At 42.4% G+C, this 22,917-nt stretch overlaps 1 protein-coding gene and 1 long non-coding RNA gene across 7 annotated transcripts in view; one reads left to right on the forward strand and one right to left on the reverse strand.

Moving 5' to 3' along the window:
- Positions 1 to 5,767, forward strand: part of LOC309367864 — a 60,604-nt gene extending 54,837 nt beyond the window's left edge. For all 6 annotated transcript variants that reach the window (XR_014167393.1, XR_014167394.1, XR_014167395.1 and 3 more), the window contains one exon: positions 5,631 to 5,767. This is a non-coding gene — a long non-coding RNA (uncharacterized lncRNA). The remainder of the gene's footprint in view (positions 1 to 5,630) is intronic.
- The window catches only part of RASA3 (RAS p21 protein activator 3), a 123,477-nt gene continuing 102,697 nt past the window's right edge, over positions 2,138 to 22,917 (reverse strand). The window contains exons 12-24 of the mRNA XM_081907383.1: positions 22,009 to 22,123; positions 20,655 to 20,729; positions 19,995 to 20,118; positions 17,689 to 17,795; positions 16,286 to 16,363; positions 14,707 to 14,784; positions 13,394 to 13,467; positions 10,946 to 11,052; positions 10,198 to 10,280; positions 8,906 to 9,114; positions 7,883 to 7,986; positions 5,539 to 5,722; positions 2,138 to 4,656 (exon numbers count right to left, since the gene is read on the reverse strand). Of these exons, the coding sequence (XP_081763509.1) occupies positions 4,581 to 4,656; positions 5,539 to 5,722; positions 7,883 to 7,986; positions 8,906 to 9,114; positions 10,198 to 10,280; positions 10,946 to 11,052; positions 13,394 to 13,467; positions 14,707 to 14,784; positions 16,286 to 16,363; positions 17,689 to 17,795; positions 19,995 to 20,118; positions 20,655 to 20,729; positions 22,009 to 22,123 (1,414 nt within the window). The 3' untranslated portion in view covers positions 2,138 to 4,580. The remainder of the gene's footprint in view (positions 4,657 to 5,538; positions 5,723 to 7,882; positions 7,987 to 8,905; positions 9,115 to 10,197; positions 10,281 to 10,945; positions 11,053 to 13,393; positions 13,468 to 14,706; positions 14,785 to 16,285; positions 16,364 to 17,688; positions 17,796 to 19,994; positions 20,119 to 20,654; positions 20,730 to 22,008; positions 22,124 to 22,917) is intronic.

A 22,917-nucleotide genomic window follows, 5' to 3' on the forward strand; every position in this document is an offset into this window, starting at 1 on the left:
TTTTTCGCCCTATAAGACGCACTTTTTCCCCTCCAAAAATGAAGGGGGAATGTGTGTGCATCCTATGGGGCGAATGCAGGCTTTCCCTGACGCCTGGAGAGTGAGGGGGGTTGGTGCGGACCGACCCCTCTCGCTCTCCAGGCTTCAGGAAGCTATCCACTAGCCGTGGGAGACCCAGCTCTCCCAAGGCTAGCGGAGACCTTGCCGGCACCCAGAAGCTTGGGGCGCGCTGAGCTCCGCTCGCCCCAAGATTTGGGATTAGCGTAGCACTCCGCTAGCCCTGGGAGAGCCGCACGGCTCTCCCATGGCTAGCGGAGACCTTGCCGGCACCCAGAAGCTTGGGGCGCGCTAAGCTCCGCACGCCCCAAGCTTCGGGATTAGCGCAGCGCTCCGCTAGCCTTGGGAGAGGCGGCTAGTGGAGACCTTGCCGGCACCCAGAAGCGCTGGTGTTGGCAAGCCTTGCGCACCCGGGGGATCTCCCCCCGGGAGCGCAGGGCTCGCGGGCGGCAGCCAGCAGCGTGGAGCACGGGGCGCCCTTCGGAGGCCGCCCTGTGCTCCGCGCTGCTGTCGGCAAGCCTTGCGCACCCGGGGGATCTCCCCCCGGGAGCTGAAGGCTTGCGGGCGGCAGCCGGCAGCGCGGAGCACGGGGCGCCCTTCGGAGGCCGCCCCGTGCTCCGCGCTGGTGTCAGCAAGCATTGCGCACCCGGGGGATCTCCCCCCGGGAGCTGAAGGCTTGCGGGCGGCAGCCGGCAGCGCGGAGCACGGGGTGCCCTTCGGAGGACGCCCTGTGCTCCGCGCTGGTGTCGGCAAGCCTTGCGCACGGGGGGGGCGCGTGGGGCGCCCTGAAACAGAGGGCTCCCCATGCTGCGGACAGTAGCCTGCTGCCCGACGCATGGGGCGCCCTGAAGCAGAGCGCCCCTCGCGCCAGGCAGACATCGGCCAGCCCCACAAGCTCGGGGGACAGCGGGGAGGTGCAGCACCGCCATCCCACTGTTCCCCAACCTGGTTTTGGGGGGGGGGAAATAAAGGAAATTTTTTTCCCTTTATTTCCCCCCCAAAAAAGTAGGTGCGTCCTATGGGACGGAGCGTCCTATGGGACGAAAAATACGGTAAGTATTTAACCCGAGGTACCACTATAATGAAAGTGGCAGTTTAGCAACATCTGGAAGACCACACTCTCCCCACCTGGCGCCATCTTTGGCTATTCCAGCTATCATCACTGATGATTTATTTATTTATTATTTTTTTACAAAGTAACCTACATGGTCCTACTCCCACAGCTTTATAAAATCATTGCATGATCTTTAAGGATGCAAAAGCTGGTGTGAAAAGAGGATATTCCTGAAACTGGGCAATATTAAGGGAATGAACTTTTGAACTGAAAGGGTGGGAAGCAAAAAAAGGATGTAGGTTTTCCATGTGAGGACAGGCAGAGAGGCAGGATCCAAGAGGATGCGTCTGACACCAACCCCTTTTAGACTGCTAGATTTGCCCAAAGCAACAGCTACTGACCAGGCTAGCTGCTCCCTGGCCTGGGGCCACCCATTCACACCTCCATCTCTGGGTTCCTCTTCACCCTCCACCATGGCTGCAACTTTGAGAGCCCAGTTTGTCAAACACACTGTAGTTCGCAGTGCCACCTGTCTGTGGCTGAGAAAACAACAGCATTATTTCTTTAAATCTATTTTTATATTGCCAAAATTTAATAAAGGTGCTTTTGTTTAGATACTGACGGGAGTGAGAGAGATTATTAGGTAATAAAAGATGCTACTCGTGGTAAGAAGAAAACACCATCTTTAATATTTTCCTTTTTTGTAGCCAATATCACAGAAACAACGTCCCAGAACCAAAGTAGCCTCAAGTAAAAAATAACGTAAAAATGTGCCTTCTAATCTCAGTATGCCAGTTCAAACTGGCTCTCGCTGTTACCCAAAACAGTGTAAGTCCAACCCTAGTTGCTTGCAAGGAAGTCCCACTGAATTCAATGGTGCTTAACTCCTAGATTAAATCTCGAAGCCCTTCCAACTACAAATAACTCTTTTTGCTGCTGTACCTTAGAAAAATGCAATAAGCATCAGCCTTTCCTTTCCAAAAAAGGCCTGGCACTATTTAGCGTATAACATATGCACACATACACTTTTCAGAAATAAAACACTTCTTTTAATTGGCAAATAGAACACACATTGCAGGTCATTAGTATTTAATTAAAAGACTATTAAGTTACAAATACACTTTTTTAAAAAACAAAAAACAAGACTGGCATTCAAATGGCAGTTCACGGCACATAGTACAGTTCTTTGTCCAGCCTTCCTGTTGGCAACCGATAAGATTTCAGTTCTCATAGGCTTCTAATATACTCAAATGCTAAGAAGAATAAAATCTGTAACCACTAAAAAACAGAGGTTGTGTAAAAGTTCTCATTCCATTTTTTCATGGGATTTGAGCATTGTGGGGCTGGATTGCCGACATTTGTTTTCTATATTTCTTTTCTGCTTCAAGTGCTTGGCGAACATTACAGACTTACTATTATGCAGAAGTATGGAATCTTCTCATCAAGCTGAAAGCTCATTAATTATGGTCCAAAAATACGCCCAACCCCATAACTTCTGTTACATTACTTAGACTTTCATCAAAGCCCAGCATGCATTGAACCAGACTTTTAAGGAGGCTATGACATATAGCTAAACAGCAATATACTGTGTGTGCATATATCTATAGATAGATACACACTCACACAGACACACAGGGTTGGATCAACACTGTTCATTATACTTAGGTCCACGGAAATCCATGGGACTTCAGATAATCAAGATTATTTTTTTACACTGATTTCAATGAGACCTAAGTATGACTTTGTCTGAATCCCAGTCACTACATACATACATACATCACACACACATGCACACACGTCGTCTTCACTCCTCCTCTTTGACAACATTTACTTGTTTTTTATGAGGTTCATAACTCAGTCCACTTCATCTACGCGCATATTAACAAGATACACCTTTGTATCGATGCAATTTAAAACAAAACAAAAAATGAAACACATCTCTATTATCGAAACACTTTTGTAAAAAGTACAACTCTCGTCCCAAACAATCGAGTAGTGCTAGGAGAACATGAACTTCAGTTTCAAACATAATTCAGTCCAAAAAAAAAAAAGCCTTTACAACTTTTTTGTTATGGACTCTGTATGCCCTTCCCCCAACACTCTTCTCCTGCAGAGTTAAGGCAGCACTATTTCCTAATTATAACAAGCTACTCTTAAGTTACAGCTCTGTCCATCTTCAGCCTGCTTTAAAAGGAATGTTTTCCTACGTGGATAATACTTCTTTGTAGGTTGTGCAAACCACGTGGTAGAGAGAATCAGAATGCAGGAGGCTACTTCCGTCGCATCCATTTCCCTGTCTGAAATGCATTGGTATTTAGTTTGCAGCAATCAGATCTCTCTGGTAAAGATATTATGAGAGAATACAGCAGTTCCTAGCTTTTTTTCTTTCTTTCAAAATTTCCCTGAGGAAGAACCTGATGAGGTTCAAAAACAGTTTAGGGCTACCGTGCTACACAGCAAGGCCTTTTTCAACTACTGATTTTAACTCTGCTTTCTTCAGCATGTGCGCAGTTCAAACAGAACACGTGTTCTTATCGCACATGACAAACTGCTCACGGCACAAACACTTTTTTTTCTACACGGAAATACTTTTGATATAGAAAAATTGCTGCATTGGAAATGGCCCTTAGGAACATGGAAACAAATAAGAGGCAGTAATTCAGAAATGCAAACCAAATTTTCTAGGACCAGTCTTCCATGTATTCTTGTACTATTTACACTTTGAATTAATTTCCATTATTCTTAATGGCACCACTATATAGCAAAAATAGAAATCGACAGAATGCCTTGGTGGAAACGATTTTGTATCTCAAAAATATCAAAGAGTACCATTTAAATATTAGAATTTTACCTTAAAAAGCCAGCTCTTAACCAAATATTACACGGCTGATGTGAAGACCAAAATACCCTGCTTTTCAACCTGCTTGTGGGGAGACTGCACTAAAAAACAAAAAGAGCTAATCTCCGCTTAAGTTTTAAACATAGCCATAAAAAAGCAAGTGCTGCAAAGCCTTCGCTAATTGCTGTGTGGCGTAGAAAAGAAAGTAGTCAGCAACCAAAAATTAAGAAATCTAAAAGAATGCTCTCAACCATGTACAGGACTGTGGAAGTTGTCAATATGAAATCCACACACCTTGATCATTGAACTGATCACTAGATTCCAAGAAACCAGAGCAACATTTTTTTTTAAAAAAGAAAAAACAGCTCAAACACAACACATACAATGAAAATTGCCTAGGAGGCAGAGTTCCTTCATCTGTTCGTTATCAGATGAATAAAGTGCATAGCAACTATTGTAACAGTTCTTGGAGAGAGAGATAGAGAGAGAAAACACTTAGCAAGCCGCAGTGAGCTCGATGTTTAGGTAGGTACATCCCGCTACTGGTTGGCTTCTCTTTGTTCGTTTCATTCTTTTCCATTCTCTCATTTCGACCCGTCAACATCACAGCCTTGTAAATTCCTTCAGACTTCAAATGGAATGCGCTGAGATTTCCGACTGCTGCCTGATGTAGCTCTGGAAGCTCTTGTCACCGATGGGGTGTTCCCTAGAGAAGGAGGAGAAAAGTGACAAAGGAGAAAACAGGGAGGTTTTTCTTCTGAAGCTGCAGGTCTAAAGAAGGCAGACCTGAAGCAAAACAACAAGCCCCCCAAAAGGAGAAGGGTTTTTACCTTTCACCCTCTAGGTCATGATACTTTGGCCTTCCAAATGTCGCTGAACAACAGCTCCCATTGGCCACAGCAAGCATGGCGAATGGTCAGGGATGATGGGAGTTGTAGTCCAGCAACATCGGGAGGACCAGTTCCTCACACACGCTTTAGGAAAGAGATCTGGCCTGAGTGACAGCGCCGTGGGAACTTGTGAAAGCGAACAAGAGACATCTTTGGTTTCCAAAACTACAGGCTGCAGTTCATTTTAGATGGTCGAGGGGCAGGGGGCTTGGGAAGCAACCCGAGAATACTGCAGGTGGCATTTTGGCAGGACCAGGGAGCAAGGTGAGAACTGCAGGATACCCTGAGCCCGTGAGTAATTTTACAGGAGGGTGCTCTACTGCATAGAAAATGTCTGCAGGCAGGAAGTTGAGGACCTTTATATTTTGAGTAGGAAAGGGCAGTGGTGGATTGTGGGGCTGAATTGCCTAGCTTGGCACAGGAACATAGAAAGCTGCTTTGTAGAAAGTCAAATCACTGCTCCATCTAGCTCTACCCTGAGTGTTTAGCAACTCTTCAGAGTTTTCCAGCCCTCCCTGGAGAAGGAACCTGGGGTCTTCTGCAGGCGAAATGTGTGCTGTACCATTTGAACTGCAACTTTCTCCAACCTGAATGACTAGCCAGGTCTGGATGTAGAACACACCAAGCTACATTTCCTCTGAAAAATGCTTTCTGTGCATTATTAAAGATCACAGCCACCCAGAGCAACCCACACTTACTGGCTTCCATATTTTGTCTTCTTGAATTTATCCCTCTTGTACTGGGCATGTTCTTGCTCGAGGGTTTTAACATTATCTACAATCTGCTTTAGTGTCTTGTAGGTCTCCTGAGGGTCATCGATAACAAAGGTTGAATACTCTTCCTGCTCTGGTCCATCGTACACAGATTTACTGCCGCAAGCCTCTGTTGAAAAAAGATGGAAGAAAAATCCAGCTCTCATGAAGGTAATCAAAGACACTCCCCCACTGTCCCAAAGCAAGCTTAAAAAGAGCTCTGCGAGTTCAGCCCAAGGGCCCAGCATGTCTTGGAAGCTCGGTCAGTAGAGCATGAGACTCTTAATTTCAAAAGATTCCTGTATTGCTGGGGGTTGGAATAGATGACCCTTGTGGGCCCTTCCAACTCTGCAGTTATATATGATATGTCTACAGTGGGCAATCTAATGTGTCTGGGAGCTCGCAAATGGGGAATGAAGACAATAGCCTCCCACCATGTGTCCCCAGCACCTCATGTTTAAAGAGACACTTCTGAACCTCAAGGTTCCTTTTAGCTATCATGGTTTTCACAGCCATTGAAAGTCATATTTTCCATTAATTTGCCTAATCCATGCAATCTAATAACTATAACTACAAATGTGAATATCTGGAATAGGGAATAATTGCAGCCAATCTTTCATTTAAGATGGATTCAGGTGGAAAACTACCTTTGGGTTGAACACATTTCGGCAGTGGCGTAGCGTGGGTTGTCAGAACCCGGGGCAAGGCAAGTAATTTGTGCCCCCTAACCTGCCGCCGCTGCCAGCTTCTTCTTGCTGCTGCCTTGGTCTGGTCTGGTCTGGTGTGGTTCTCTCCCGCGCTCAGCGCTGTGCTGGGCAGCCGCTGCACTGTCCCTCCCCCAGATAGTCCCTCGCTCTCTCTCCGCACCGCACACCTGGCGCCCACCCCCCCCCCACACACAGTGGGCGGCGACCCGGCGGCTTGGATCGGATTCGCACAGCCAGCACTGCAGTGAGAGAGAGTGAGTGAGCCAGGTAGGGGCAGAGAGCTGCGAGTGCGAGCGCCCCCCCAGATGTTGCGCCCGGTGTGGCCGGCCCCCCCCTGCACCCCCCACGCTACGCCACTGCATTTCAGCAAAAGTCAGCAAACATACTGCTGAAATAGTGTGTGTGTGTGTGTGTGTGTGTGTGTGTGTGTATAAACCCAAATTATTCTCAAAGCAGTCTTGGACGCTGACGACATTTGCATGCGTGCGTGGGGAATGAAATGCTTCATCCTGCTATCTATTGCATTGGGATGCCTTTGCTTTTTGCCTTGCTCTTCATACTTATCTATGTTGGGCCAAAGTAAGGAATGAGTCCTCCTCCTATCACAGGCCTGTTCTGAACACTTCCCTCCCATGCCTGCTGTTTGCATCAAGAAGTAAGCTCCCATTGGTGACAATGGGAGCTTTGCTGTCAGGATAAAGGGCAGCCACAGTAGTGGGACTATGGTGGGGCAAATGGCAAACACACAGACACCCCAGGCGCTATAGTCCCAATCCTGACCAAGGGTCCTCCATGGCTGCTATTAAGTAAAGGGGGGGTGGGAATCATGCAAAGGCCAGTCATATGATTAACTTGTTCCTAAGGAGCACACAAGTGCCTGAAGCAACAGTGGTTCTTCACTGGCAAAGTGCTTTTTGTATTCAAAGCAGGGAGCTAAGGGCAAATGGATGGCCAGCTCAGAGATGGAAAGAGAGGTCACAGGTTTGCAATTACATGGGGTCGGAGGAAGTTTAAATATATCTGGCACTATTGGCTTACATCCTACAAAGTTATATTTATATTTTAGCTTAAGATATCCTGCCTCTGTCCCTGTGCCGAAGCAGAACCTGAAGTTTGGCTGAACTGCTGTTCAAAAATAGCTTTCTAGAATGCCAAAAAACGCAGTGGTCATGTGATTCTTCTACCCTCCTTTTACATTCATTGAATACTCGGTCTGTTTGACACTCAGATTTCATAGATTAATGTGCAAAAAGAAGTCTATTGAGACCTAAAAGAATTAAGGAGAAATGCAGGCATACTAGCAAATAAGAGAAGCGCGTACTACAAAAATATATTAGCTGCTGCTTTTCTTTATTTTTATGTTATTAAAATGCATAACCAAGCATAGAACAAAATAATCACAGAAAACAGGTGTGAAATATTGAAGCGGACACCAAAAGGTGTCATTTGCTATTCTGAACAAACTACCTGCAGTGTATAGCTTAACAGTCGTAGGATTTTGTAAATAAATAACATTCTTTAAAATCTAATTTTAATTTAAAATGACATGTACAGACAAAGGAATGATTCATTTGTATACCCACCTTGCATTTTCTCCAGTTTAACCATATACAAATTGAAAAGGGAATAGATGCGTTCAGTTTCTCTGTCTCCATCTATGTCTAATTGGATATTTGCTGGGAGGCCCCTGCAGAATAGTTTAGAATAACACTTTAAGAATCATATGTTAAGAAACTGAGGGTTTCTACTTTTCCATTATGGTTTAAAAGGGCACCTGATTAACAGAACAGCAAGATTTCAAAATGGTACAATATGAGATAACAGTAGTATAATCAATTTTAAAGAGAAGGGATGATATCTAATGTTAATCGTTTGCAGTGCAGACCTACCGAAATCAATGGCTTATTTCAGTAGGTCTACTCTTGAGTAGGGCTAATGTTGGATATTAAAGTTAAAAGTTATAATTCAGTTGGAGAGGTATTCCAAAACCGAACCATAATAGTGTGGGGTATTCCTATTGCCAGCATCTTATTAAAATAACATATCATTTGCAACCAGCCAGAAGATGGCTTAACGTCTAGAAGTATTTTCATGTTTTTTTTAGTTCAGCTTGTGAATCATTAATAATGAGAGCTTAATTAACAGATGAATTAATTGGTTAAATCTGCATAAATGTGAATATGAATAATCTAGCTTTCCAAGACCCAATGTTCAGCTAATTGTTGGCGCTTTGCCTGCAGGTTTTGTTTTGACTACATGGGTTTGATGTCAGGTGGCTGACAAATCCACTCCAGCACCCTTGCACTAAACCATGGTTTAGCATTCCGTCCCATTGCGGCTACTTGTCTTGTACTAAAAACCCAGCAGCACGTTTTCGTTCTTATTCTTTTATTGCTTAGCTACAGAGATTTGTAAGTGGTGTAAACAGGCAGGGAAAACTAGGCTGAGAAAACAAGTGATTGCATTGGACGCTGACATAGATTCAGCTTCCTACCACTTAGAATCAGCTCTCTCACTCTTTCAGACGTCTGCAGGATACACTTTTCATCACCAACTTGCTTCAAAGCCAAATTTAGAACAGGAAATGTATCCTAGAAAGTCCTTACCCAGTGCAGGGAGTACAGCCAGGGGTATTATCTGCTGTCGCTTTGCAGCACAGCCAGTGCCCATTAAGGTATGCAGAGGGGTGGTAGACAGCAAGGCGTTTCTTGTTACACTGGCTAACTTTGGTGAGGATATCAATCCAGTCCTTGGCTTCAACACAATTATTTGCCTGGATATACAGAACTCTTTCGGGCTGAATTACTTGGAACATCTGAAAGACAGACAGAAGAACAACCAATGACCAACAAGAAAGTCTGCTTAAAATCTTTTACAGAAAGAAACCTGAAAGGGGGACCCTATTTTAGCCAGTACGGGGTAAAAGAATTAAGAACGTAAGCCAAGGAAATCCTTGCCCAGAGATGACACTCAATAGGTAGCTTTAGGCCCATCAACCTAACACAGGTTTGTTGCAATGATAAAAATGCCTGATGTTTTACAACTGTTTAGAAGAACAAGCCGACACGGCTCACAGAAAGTCACAGTTCAGTATGCCCAGTTTCTTCTCATTTAATTACAAGCAGTTTAGGATTTAAAATGCTTGTTTATTTAAACAAATCCCACCATTGTACCATAGAAAACAAATTGGCTACACCGTTTTAAAAACAAAACACATGAAACCCAACGTTGAAAACAATATAATCTAAAAACAGTGGTAGTATAATGTAATTCGTAAATCAAGCTTTTGCAGAGGAAGCACTACTATTCTGGTTGCTTAGCGCGCGCACGCTCTCTCTCTCTCTCTATATATATATATGTAAAATATGTATACCCCAGCCGCCCAATAAAAATATACAAAAAATGCACAAGTGTAAACATGAAACTCATAATTTATGCTTCCAGATAAAAGAGGCGCTTTTATATTGGTTGTGAATTCACACACAAACCTTCGTCTCTGCACTCTCATGAAATAGCCAGAAGGATTTGTTGCATTTATACTCTGCAGCTCCTCTGGCTTGTATTGTGAAATGCATGCTCTCCAAGATTAAATGATGGAATTTCACCCCCATATATGTAAGACAGGGCAATTTCAAAAACACTACCATTACATAAAGTTCAGACACCATAAACTTAGCTATTACAGAAGAGAACAATTATAAGCAAGCCAAGGTTTGTAACAATTTCACCAGAATAGACTGTATTTTGGGATATCGTTGCTAGAGCGGGAACAGAGTCATTCTTGCTGTGGTCTTGTGATTCCTGACATGGTTGTGTTTGAAACTCTACAAGAACTGACATAAGCTGACGTTAATAAAGACATAGTTCTTAAAAACAGAAAGGGGGGGGAGTAGCTTACATTTTTCATTTTGAAGGACTCCTCCTCCAATTTTTCTACTGCCAGAATGTTTTCAATTGGAATGTTGCACAGTGGATGGTCACCTGCAGTAGGCAAATGCAGAAAAACAGGATCAGAGAACTGTAGGGTTGGAAGGGACCCCGAGGGTCATCTAGTCCAACCCCCCCACAGTGCAGGAATCTCAAGTATCCATGGCAGATGGCCATCCAACCTCTGCTTTAAAAGAAACACTTGGTATGGGGGGGGGGACGGACACATTGCCTCGGGCTAAGGCTTCCGCAGCATCCTTTCTGTAGTAACTGTACTGCACATCTGAGGCCAAGCACTGCTACTCGGAGACTCCTGGCTTCCCCCATGCTTGCCAAAACAGCCCACAACCAAGGGCAAAGGATGGCAGAGGACACACACCAGCCCTTTGCTAGGAACTGGCGCCTGATCATAATGAGCAGAGACCAACTGTGGCACTCTACCTGGACAGCCAGCCTCCTGTTCCCCAGATTGTGCTCTTATCCTTAAACACTGATTTTATGACCGCCACAGGAACTAGATAGAAATGCAGCGAGTAAATAAAAGCTCAGCTTTTAAAGGAGAACGCTTAAAAAACACACCCTCAAATGCATTGAAATGAGTCCTTTGTACCATAGAGAAGAGAGTACAATGTCACAACAGCATACCAGCACTGCATTTTGCATCATTATAAACATTTAAATTAGCTAAGCGTTAATGGAAATGGCAGTGTCTTTAATACCTTTGCTTTTCTGATAGGTAAATTCATGGTTGGTAAGTCGAAACCACCTCTTCTTGAAGTTCTTCATACCAAATCGTTTCCTACCTTGTGCCCTCTTGATCATGAACCTGTTGCAAAGGAGAAGGTGACATAATTATATTTTTATTTATATTTATTGAATTTATATCTATATTCCCTGGTAGTAAGCAGGAGACTGTACCCTCAGAGACACGGGGACACTGTCAAATATGCCACAATGAGGATGCACTGAATGGAATAGGCTTAACCAATAGGTGCTGAGTCCAGTTTTAGGAAGGCTCCAGGCATCACTTAGTAGATCCATTTAGCAAGTCACTCCTCTTACATAACTAAACAACATCATATTGCTTGCAGGAGGTTGCATGTTTGAAAACATCCACGTTTCAAACAGTACTTTACATGGGTAATTAAGAAACTTTCCCACATGCAAGTTGCTGGCATGGAAATTTTATGGAAGAAGTGATTGCCCACAGACATTCTGCAGTGGTAGAACTGCATGTACATTGTAGAGTAAAATGTGTTCTTGTTTAAACTTTCAAATATTCTCTACCCTGCTTTTCTCTTTGATTCGTTTTGAAAGACAGGCCCAGTCGCTAAAAGTAATGGCTGGGTCAGCATACTCTAATACAGAACATGTAGAATTTTGTTAAGCTCTATACTGGGCAGAAGGGCATCTCTTGTAAATAAACACCGAGTCACTTGTTGCACAGGTAGTTTTTATCTGGTAAGTTAGAAAGCAAGAGTGGCTGTTGAAAGAAGAAACCAACCCAACCGTTTTGCAGTGCACTCCATGTTGCGAAAGCAAAGAGCATACTTTTGACTACATTCTAACTTCTGAATTAAAAGTAAAAGTACTCTAGCTATGATTAATCAACTTATGAGTGTAAGGGATCATGAAAATACGAATCTAGGATGGTGGGGGATCATACTAGATATTGAATGATTGTAATCTACAACCATTTCGTAACCAGTCTGAAAGGTAATTTAACTTGGGCACAGAACGGTTCAAGATAAATCACAGTTTTAAGAAATCACGAAAGCCATTTGTTCTTGTACAGAAACGTAAATAAAAATAAGAAACTAATAATAAGAAGAAGCTTTTTTAAAAAAGCAGGGGTGGGAAGAGGAAAGAAATGTCAAAATGTTTCATCTACCAGCAAGAAAAAAATCCTTATCAAAGCCTCCAGCTCAGGATGGACTAAACTACCGAAACTCAGGTAAAACCCAAACATACGAAAACATTTCCAGACGATCCTTGAGGTAATAAGGAGAGGCAATCGTGACAAGTCCCGCCTACATTGTAGTGTCATATGGACTTGGTACCCAAATACAGTGGTCCTGAAGACGACAGCAGCAGATTCTGATGGGAGGGGCCCTATCACAGCTAAGCCAGGCTGAAGAACCTCAGCAAAGCCCCGCTGCTCCTCTGGCTTATGTGGAGACCCCTCTCCAAAGGCCGTACATGATTCTCCTTTGGGCTCCACGGGGGGGGGGTGTCTCCTTGTGAGCCGGAGGTGCAGCAGGGCTTTGCTGAGGCTGCTCAGGTCTCTCCCCCCACTTCTGGGGGCCAACTGAGAGATGCTGGAATGATGTTCCGGAGTGTTCTGACTGAAAAACTGCCCTGATTCTAATTTATTTTTTAAGAATGAATGCTAAATGTCCTTTGATGAGGCACCTTCCTGTGTGTTCAGTAGGTACTGATGCAGCATAGAGAAGAAAAACATCCCCATCTGATTTTTCAGTCACCCTGCATGGATATCCAAATTTCTCCCACCCCACCCCAGTTGAATACGCTTTCTTGATATTGCCATGGACAGGTAGCTGTGACTAAGTACCAACTGCCTTCACCATCTTACCTGCATGAACTATTATCATCAACTTTCTTTACTGTTAGTTTAAGAGTCCTTAACACAGCATGCCAAGCAAGGAGAGACAGAAAAAAATCAGACAGAAGCAAAAGAAAGATGTAGAAATTTCACATTTAAGAGTTAGGAGGGGAAGATTACAAAAATCAGACAAACTTATTTTTAAAAAGCAAAAGGAAGGTGAGCACAAATAACTAAAAGACAAAAATTAACTTTTAGGGGGCAAACAAGATGCAGGAACATTATTCAAATTATGTTCAGAAATAGGCAGCTTTCTATCATTCAGCTTTTAGGTAACTCAGAAAATATTTCTGGGGAAAACAAATTTGCTTGTATTTTCGGTTATTATCATATCCTCTAAGGTTCTTCCATCCCTAACAATTTGGTAGCATCTCCAATTTTGACAAAATGAAATTTCCCTTTGCTTAATGAATATATACTAGAGACAGCACTACCAAAAAAAGAAAACAAAAAAAGGAACTATATTCCACCCCAAGCAAGTGCTGAACTATTTACTAATTGAATTTGCTCCAGGTTTTGTTTTTAAAGCCTGATGCATACTCACCCTTCTTTAAGTAGTATCGCCTGCTCTATACTTTTGTGGTCTCTTCTTCCAGAGGATGAAATTAAATCTAAGAACTTGGATGAGAAAATATATATATGAAATAAGGATTTCATACTGATACCGGTTGACAGAGCTGATAAAAAAAAAAGCACAAATGGAAATGCCTGAATTTCACAAGGTTAATTATTTGACATTTAATGAGAAGAAAAAGAATGTTTAAAAGCTTTATATGCAAGCAAATCAAAGATCCATGTCCAAATTAAATGCGATTAGAGCCTTACGCTGAATCATATTGTAGGTCTTCACATCGGATATATAACTCAGCCCTTCGGCTCTGCCAACATTTGCAGAAACATATGTGTACACACAGAATTAACTCCCCTCACAGAGACCTCCTTCAGACATTCTCAAAGGTCATAGCAAACTGCCTGGCTGGTCCTCCTAACTCAATATTGTCTGCTCTATATCACACCTCCCACAGTTGTTTGGTGGGCTGAGGGGGACGTGATTGCCAGCATGGGACGAGAGGTGGTAGCGGCAGCTGGGTACCCTAAGGAAGGTCTGCAACAGTGTTGTGATCTAAAGGCTTGCTGCCTGAATGAGTTGCTGATCGATTATGAAGGGGGATACATACCCTTATACCATGGGAAGGATGCAGGATTTTTGTTGTGCTGACCTTAATTTCTAGGTCACCAAATGGTGTCTGTATCTACAAATCATCCCCCGGTCATCTGCTCTCTGCAACCTTCCCAGGTGCCTGCACTTCAAAGTTATAATGAAGTAACTCCTCCCATGTGTTTTTTTTAAAAAAATTGGAAAGTGAGGGCAGCCAGGGAGGCTGCAGATTGCTGGAGAAATGTTTACTGGAAAGAAAAACACCCACCCATAACACCCTTGGCCACCTCGCAATGGCAAGTGAAACTCAAAACCCCACACCCACCAGCAATCTAAAGAAATTCTAGAACACCCTGAGAAGACATAAAAAGGAAGCTTTTTTCACGCCTGCAGAAAACTTTTCAGAAACTAGAGGGCAGATTTTGGTATGGCACTAATAATTACGCCACAATGTTTTCCACATAGCTTGCTGTAACCCTTAAGAGGCCTATGGATGGAGTCAAAACCTCAAATCTGTGTCCTAAAGCACAATCATAGACATACTTCTCATGTTTTTCAAACTTTTCCCTTTCAGCATGCTTAATTTTCATTTTTAGCTGATTCTTCAGGATATAGATATGCAACTAATTAAGTATTTATTCAACTGGCTAATGTTATTAAGTCTACAAAGTATGCAAGAGTTTGTTGATAATACTTACATTTTTGACTGCATCTGCATATTTCTGCTCATTAAAGTAGTCATAAAATGTAGCCATATATGATTCCTTGAAACTGGCCTGAAATACAAACCAGCATCAGGTTTTTATCTTGAAATATGACCATTTACACAGAAGTTCAAAACGTCAAAGTCAGCAAAAGGCTTAAGACTCATTCATTCATAGACATACAGCCATACCTCGGGTTAAAGTCGCTTTGGGTTAAATCTTTTCAGGTTGCGTCCCATGGCGACCCGGAACTAATGGAACGGGTTACTTCTGGTTTTCACCGCATGTGCAGACGCTCAGAATGACGTCACGCGCATGCGCAGACGCGGGTTGCGTTCTGATCATGATGCGAACTGGGCTCCGGAACGGATCCCATTCGCATCCAGAGGTACCACTGTATGTCTTTTTTCCTTGTAGCATAGACTTTTTGGGGAGGGCAGAGGTATCGGTCCACATGCCAAGCTCACAAATCAAGACATTTCCTTTTAAATTTTGGATATAATTCAAACTCTGTTTACTCAGAGTAGCCATTCATTCTAAACTGGCAATTGGGGCTTGGTAGAGAAGGCAAAAGATTCAGTCCACAAGCGATTTAATGGCCAAACTCAGGACCAATTCACATGAACTCTGTATGTGCACTGTATGTGCTCTGTATGACGCACTGTATGAATTCAATGTGTACTCATTTTAAGAACACTCTCAGTGTGGCATCACCTCCACTCTGAAACTGCCTATTAACATCAGGCAGGTCCCTTCGCTGTACTGTTTTCAGAGCCTGCTTAGAACATTTTCATTTAGGCAAGCCTATCCCAATATGTAGAATGCTGGTAGGTTTTCCAAACTCATTTTGCTTCCTGTTGACTTTAATTATCAATAGATTGTTGTTATATACCTGTTTTTAATGGTCTTTTATTGATAATTTGAATGTTTTAATTTTTAGGGGTTTTTTTGCAAACTGCTTAGAAGTTTTTATCATGGGGTATATAAGTATTGCAAAATAAACAAATGTAGGCAGGGACCACTTTTTCTTGCCATTTTCTCTTGCCAAATGCGATTATTATTTTTTTTGCAGGGCTTCACCACAAATGGGTGTACCAACTCCTTACATGATGTGTATAGTAGAAGCAAACTTCAACGGCAAGAAAAAAATATGGCTAGCCATGTTGAGCGGTCGCATGAAGCTGTTCTCAGAAGGTTTTTTCATCAGCCCCGAGATCATGCTCCTTGAATACCTGAACACATATCCTAGTGCCTTTCCCTCCTTGGTCTAGGAACATTAGAGCTCATATTTATGTGACAACCAACTAAAGAGGGAAGGCTGGATGATGGGGATACAGGAGGTGGAACTGGCATTCCCTAGAAGTGCCTGGCGCATTGCCCACACATGTGCAGAGAGGAGAGGACATAGGTTTGTATCATTCCCTTTGAGGATTTGTCTCCACAAGGATGTTGTGCCCTCACAGAGAAGGGCTGTGCTCCATCATCATAATCAATTGAACACACATTTAAAGGGTGAGTGGGGAATGCCCAAGAACCCAGAAAAGGGAAGGGGAAAAGAATGCAAAATTCTTACAGACTTAGATTTTGATAAGCTGCCTAATGTTTGTATGGTCTTGGAAATGAGCGTCAGAGTTCTTGAGGTTTGTGGATCCTGAAAAGGAAAAAACCATTGTTAAAGAGCGCAGGAGACCACAAATGCTGCACCACGCTTCCATGCTTGTTTCTATTTTACACATAGAATAAAGCACTCCCCTGCCCTTGAGCACAAGAGAAATGAAGCTGGAAGAGACAGGAAGGGCTGAAGTTCAACCTCTTGCAAGTGGCAAGGTCCTCCAGCCTCCTCACCTAATTTGCAAGTGCATGCTGAATACTTTGGATAAATTCGTGATCTCTCTGTGAGAATTCTAAGGGTTCCTCCACTCCTTCAGAACCTCTTATTTATTTGTTTCAAAAGCACTTTCTGAAGGAACAAACATGGAAATGAATTTATTAGGCTTTCAACAGAAGCCTTAAGGTGCTTTAAACATAGCAAAAGATCTACTTACTACATTTTTATTTCATATCGGTAGGTATTAAAACTCATTTTAGAAGCTGTTCGGGAACTCATAGAAACATAAACCTATAGGTAGGGTTCACCTATAACCAGCGTAAAGCAGTTTCCTGAAAGGTGGTGGGCTCAGCTTTGTTTCACATAAAGGCAATTCTTATCTAGCAAGATCTCTTTGATTTATTGTGAGAGCAGAACTGGTCTAGCAGCATGTCACAAATATGATTTCCAGTGCAGTTATTACTCGTTTAAAAATGAAAAAGGAATAATTGCCATTTCTTAGGAATGGTAGCATTCTACAGCATCTTCAAAAACAGGGATGGTTCTGATAGTGCCCTAGGAGTCCTGACCACAGAACAATCTTTGAATTAGCAGAGGCATCTGCTAGTAGAAGGGGAGGTGGCAGGAGTTTTAACTGCTTTACCAACTTCCCAAACTAAAAAGTTCCCTAACCCTCTGGAGAAGATTTTCAGGGGCTGCAAAAATCTCCCCTCCTCCTCTTCTGTTCCAAAGAATGGAAGGACTCCTATTTGAGGAACGGTATAACTGGATGCAACCCAGCGCTCTTATAATGCTCTGTGCCATCCACTACCTTGATGTTTCATAGTTCAGAGCTACAGCTATGGAAACAAATCATACATTGTCAGATTGGCCGTTAATGCTCTTGAACTATTGCAAGGAGAAGGAGTTTCAAAGAGACAGAATCTTCCTTGCAACTGGTTGAGTTTTTAAGGCCCTGCAGTCAAATCTTCTTGTCTCTCTGCGCCTTGTGATATGTCCAAAATGAAAAGGATTCATCTGTTGTGTATAGATAACCAGGCACAACTTTTTATCCTTATTTACTCAAGAGGCAGACTGGAGAAAAACTGCCAAGAGTGGAAAGTAAGACACAGGGCTTCCAGCAGAGGACGGCAAGATGCAGCACTTACCGGGTGATGAGGTGTAAGATGAAAGAGATTTGGAGAAAGAATCGCAGGTGCAAAGAATCTCAGAAAAATGAAGCTGCTTACTGCTGTATACCTAACATCTGGATCATCTGCAATTTTAAAAACAGAACACAAGCCCATTACAATTCCACTCTTAAAAAGCTTTAGATAAAGTCACAAAGAGTGAGTAAAGATGCCAACCATCTCTACCATCTGAAGGTGCATGCCAGGGGATCCTTGGATCTTGACTGTTCCCCCCCCCTAATTTTTATTAAATTTTCTGTTTTACATTTTAAAATATTCATTTAAACAACTTTAAAATATCAATGACTTCCCATCTTCTCTTTCCATGGTTCATTTGGCATAGCAAAATCCCGGCATATTTTACATTCATTATTCCATTACATCCATCAAAACTTATTTACACTGTTGAATTTGTCTTAATGCTGCCAACGTTTTCAAGTATACACAATTTCCCCCATATAAGCAATAAATATTTTCCAATCTTCTTTAAACGTATGTTGTTCTTGTTCTCTTATTCTATATGTGAGGTCCGCAAGTTGCGCCTATTCCATCAGTTTACATTTCCATTCTTTAGTTGGGACCTAATTTGTTTTCCATTTTGGGGCTAACAAAACACAAATACAGTGGTAGCTCGGGGTTACAGACACTTCGGGTTACAGATGCTTCAGGCTACAGACTCCGCTAACGCAGAAATAGTACCTCAGGTTAAGAACTTTGCTTCAGGACGAGACCAGAAATTGTGCGGCAGCAGCGGGAGGCCCCATTAGCTAAAGTGGTACCTCAGGTTAAGAACAGTTTCAGGTTAAGAAAGGACCTCCAGAATGAATTAAGTTCTTAAACCAAGGTACCACTGTAACCTTTTTTGACATGTGGGAAGGATCCTGACTGCTTTCACACACTAGTAACACATCCTGTAGAATTCTATCCATTACATTTTATCTGCACAATCTGAATGAATTTCAGGAACCAAAAAGCCGTATTGAAAAATACTACTTTTGAACAAGATGATAATTTGCTTGGAAAAACTTTTCCACAATGTAAGTGGGAGCGGGAGACGTGAGGGAGTCCAAAGAAGTGAAGAAAGTATGTTATATAAGTAAAGTTGTTTATTATTTATGTATTTGTACTCAAAAAATCTTAATAAATATTTATAAAAAAAAAGAAAAATACTACTTTTGAGCCGTCTAGCCCCCAAATGGCAACTAGACATTCTGTTTTGGCGACTGTAACCCTGGTTTAAGGAGCCATTTGGCACCTAGCTTATTTATCTTAGTTTCTAACACTGGTCAAGCAACATGTTACGTTTAATGTGTTGCATTCAGGCTCTTGTTTTTCTGTACAGTGGTACCTCGGGTTAAGAACTTAATTTGTTCTGTAGGTTCATTCTTAACCTGAAACTGTTCTTAACCTGAGGTACCAATTTGGCTAATGGGGCCTCCCACTGCTGCTGCACCATTATTTCTGTTCTCATGCTAAAGCAAAGTTCTTAACCCGAAGTACTATTTCTGGGTCTTTAACCTGAAGCGTTTGTAACCTGAAGCGTCTGTAACCCAAGGTACCACTTGGAGAGGGTGTGATTGTTACTGGGACAGCAGCTACAAGCGCAGCTATAAGGCTTATTTTTTTAAAAAGTCCCAAATGAAGACTCTTGCTTAGCTTCACAGCTGTGTATGAGAAGGGGGGTGCTGTGGAATGGGCTGTGGCTGGGGAGGGCAGGGATAAACTTCCACAACTCATGCTCTGCAGTCTCGAGAACAAGCCTCATCCCTACACACCTGTAATTAATTTAAGAAAAACCAGAGAAATAGCTGCATGCTACACCTTGAGAGTAATGTGTAGTTTGGCCCTCAGTCAAAGGCTAGAGGTAGAACTTAAGTGACCCAGGTTAACTCAGTAACTTATACTGTTCTTAAGGAGAAAATGGAAAATGAAAGAAACCACTGGGTTGGCGGGCTGGAATAACTCGGAGGAAGAGCCAGAGTTCTTCAAGAACTGGAGCCTGACTTCTTCACAACAGAGACCCACACGATGTGCAGCACGTCATATTCAGGCTATTGTTGTTGTTTAGTCGTTTAGTCATGTCCGACTCTTCGTGACCCCATGGACCAGAGCACGCCAGGCACTCCGGTCTTCCACTGCCTCCCGCAGTTTGGTCAGGCTATTAGCAGCACACAATCACTGCACATACGTTAGGAGTTTGTAGCGTTCTGGCTGGTGCAACTGTGATAATCACCTTAACGTTCTTGTTGGAGGTTTTACAATTTTAACTTTACACAGGAACGTACCTTGAAAGCGTATGGCAGCGGACTCCCTCAGTGAAAAAAAGATATCACACATCACTGTAGGGCAACGGACCCCAGACTTTGTAATGACTGTGAAAATCCGGTCTACATATTGCCTAAGATTTTCCTAGGAGGGGAAAAAAAATAATAGATAAAACAATCGTTGCAAGACATCTAACCTAAGATCACGTATTATGGGATACCCACAAATAAGGTGCTTGCATGAAGGAAGCCCAAATATAATTGACATGTGAAATGATCCAACATGTGTGGAAAAACTTTTTTGCTTTGTTTCGCTGTGTAGACAACCCACTTTTCATGTTCGAAATTGCAACTTTCCAGTGTGAATACCCACATATATATCATCTGACATTATCATCAGCATGTTATTTTGTTTTATATATGGACATGTTAACATATGAAACAGTTCTTGTTGTATTTATATGGCAATATCTGCCAGAAAACCTCTGGAAACTGTTATAGATATATCATACAGCCCAGTATTGTATAGAAGAGTAGCACATTTACTCACTGCCGCTTAACCCAGCTGCAAAAGATGGCCTGTACAGCACCTAGCACACAACTGATGCTAAATGCATATCAGACAGTAGTAAGTGAATTAACTGGAAACCTGGGCTTTCATCTACAAAATGAACTGCATACCCGGTTATTATCCAAATTTTCAGCATCTTTCAACTTCACAGGATCAATTTCACAAGATTTATGAACTTGGCAAATCTAGAATAAATTGAAATAATTCATAATCAATATACTGAATTATCTTCGGGTGAGATTGGACCCCTTAGAATCAGTTATTTATTTAACAAATTGCAATTTAACAGCTTTGGGCTGGTTAGCTTTTTGTTTTGTTTTTACAGCATAGAATTAATTTTTTCTTAGCTCCTCTGAAGATTAATTTTGCTATATAAAACAAAACTTTTTTTTTCCAAATCAGGAATAAGCCCCAGTCAAGTGAGTTTGTGTATTTTCCTTATGTTTTTACATGTGGCTTAGTAATTCAACATCACTAACCATGGCTGCCTCGTCAAGAAAAATTAACAAACATACTTCAAACCCTGGTTTAAAATGCTGGTTAAGATGGGAAGTCCTCAACTGACCATGGTTGGTGACATTACAGATAAACACTGTTATATGTAATTAGCGTTGACATTACAACACTAAGAGCACACACACCTATACACATCTACACAGAATTAAGCCCCACTGAGTTTAATGGATTTACTCTCAGGTAAATGTGTACAGGTGTACAACCTGTATTTTGGTTAGAGGAGATGAAGGAAGGTGGGGGAATTCAAGCGGGAGGGAGGAGGGGCTGGCTACCAATTTAGAAATCATAGTTTCCAAGAAGCCAGCTAATGCTAACATAATTATCTGCACTGAAATTCAGTGAAAAATTAATTTCTGGCTAAAAAGGAGAGAACACCAAGTAAGCATTTAAGGAAACAGTATTTTCCAATCTCCCCTTTTGTTTATGAAGCACAATGTTGCAAAACTATTTTTAAGGTTGCGGGGACACACACACACACACGACTTCTTGGTAAGTTGTGGCATCTGCAGATCAGTTAGGAAAGTGCTGAATCAATTAAAGGAAATTTGTGGTCTGTTTATTTGTAACATTAGGAGGACAGGCTAACTGCGCGGCAGAGATAATGAAATGCTGCCAGAGTGTCAAGCAAGAACACGCGCACCCTCTAAAAATAATCACAAATTCAAATGAGTTGTTTCTTTTTTTTAATGCACATTATATGCCTACCCAGAATCAAAATGCTTTGCTTTTGTAATGCAAGGCTTGCATCTGAGGGGCGCTGCAGAACATTAATTTCATATAAATCCATGGTATTCAAGTGTTATGACTGACTCACTAGATAAGCAACTACCACATGGGTCTGTCATAACCTCCTAAACCTTAGGCATAAGCCCCGTGGAACAATGACTAGTAAGACAATGTGCATGCTTCTCTTAGAAGACTGTACATGGTTTTTGAACGTGCTCTTACCTCGTCAATAATTGGCTTCAGGGTTACTTGAAGGTAATGCATCCCTGCCAGTTTCATGGTTTCATCAATGCACTTGGAAGTTAATGAGTTTCCTCTGAAGATGGTGTTTGGGTCTCTGAAAGCAGACGGTTTCCAAACATTTAGCCTTCTTTTGATAAACCACCAACATGATGAAATAAAAGCAGCAGTTGGAGCAGTTGAATGCACATAAACCATCTTCTCTGAATGAGACCAGAGACATGGGTGGAGGGAATTTGCGGTTGGGTTCCAACTCACACCAGCCCCAACCAGCACAATTTATGGTCAGGAATGATGGGATCTGCAGTCGACAATATCTAGACTCTAGATATTTCCCATTCCTGACCTAAGATGTGCCTAATAAAATTGCTATCCACTGCCTTAGGAGTTCATTACAAGTAGAGACTAATGGCAGCCATTGACTTCAGCATGCAACAAAGGAAGTAAAGTAGCAGGTGTTTGCAATCCACTTCTTGCTCCTAGGAAGCTCCCACAATGGCTCCCAAATGAGGTGATTTAATATAGTTTTCCTTTATGAGTCTTAAAAACAACAGGGAAACTGGTGTGCACATCTACCGGCTTTAAGCAAGCATGAACACTGGAGGTTTTTAAGCACAGGTTGGATGGCTGTCTGCCATGGATGCTTTAGCTGAGATTCCTGCACTAGATGACTCTTGGGCTTCCTTCCAACCAGGGGCGCCGACTTATAAAAAATATTGGGGGGGCGGGGGCCCATACCGACTTATAAAAAATATTGGGGGGGGCGGGGGCCCATACCGACTTATAAAAAATATTGGGGGGGGGGCGGGGGCCCATACCGACTTATAAAAAATATTGGGGGGGCGGGGGCCCATACCGACTTATAAAAAATATTGGGGGGGCCCAAGACCT

The sequence above is a fragment of the Podarcis melisellensis genome (genome assembly GCF_964234715.1).
Source record: "Podarcis melisellensis genome assembly, chromosome: 4".
Taxonomy (NCBI): domain Eukaryota; kingdom Metazoa; phylum Chordata; class Lepidosauria; order Squamata; family Lacertidae; genus Podarcis; species Podarcis melisellensis.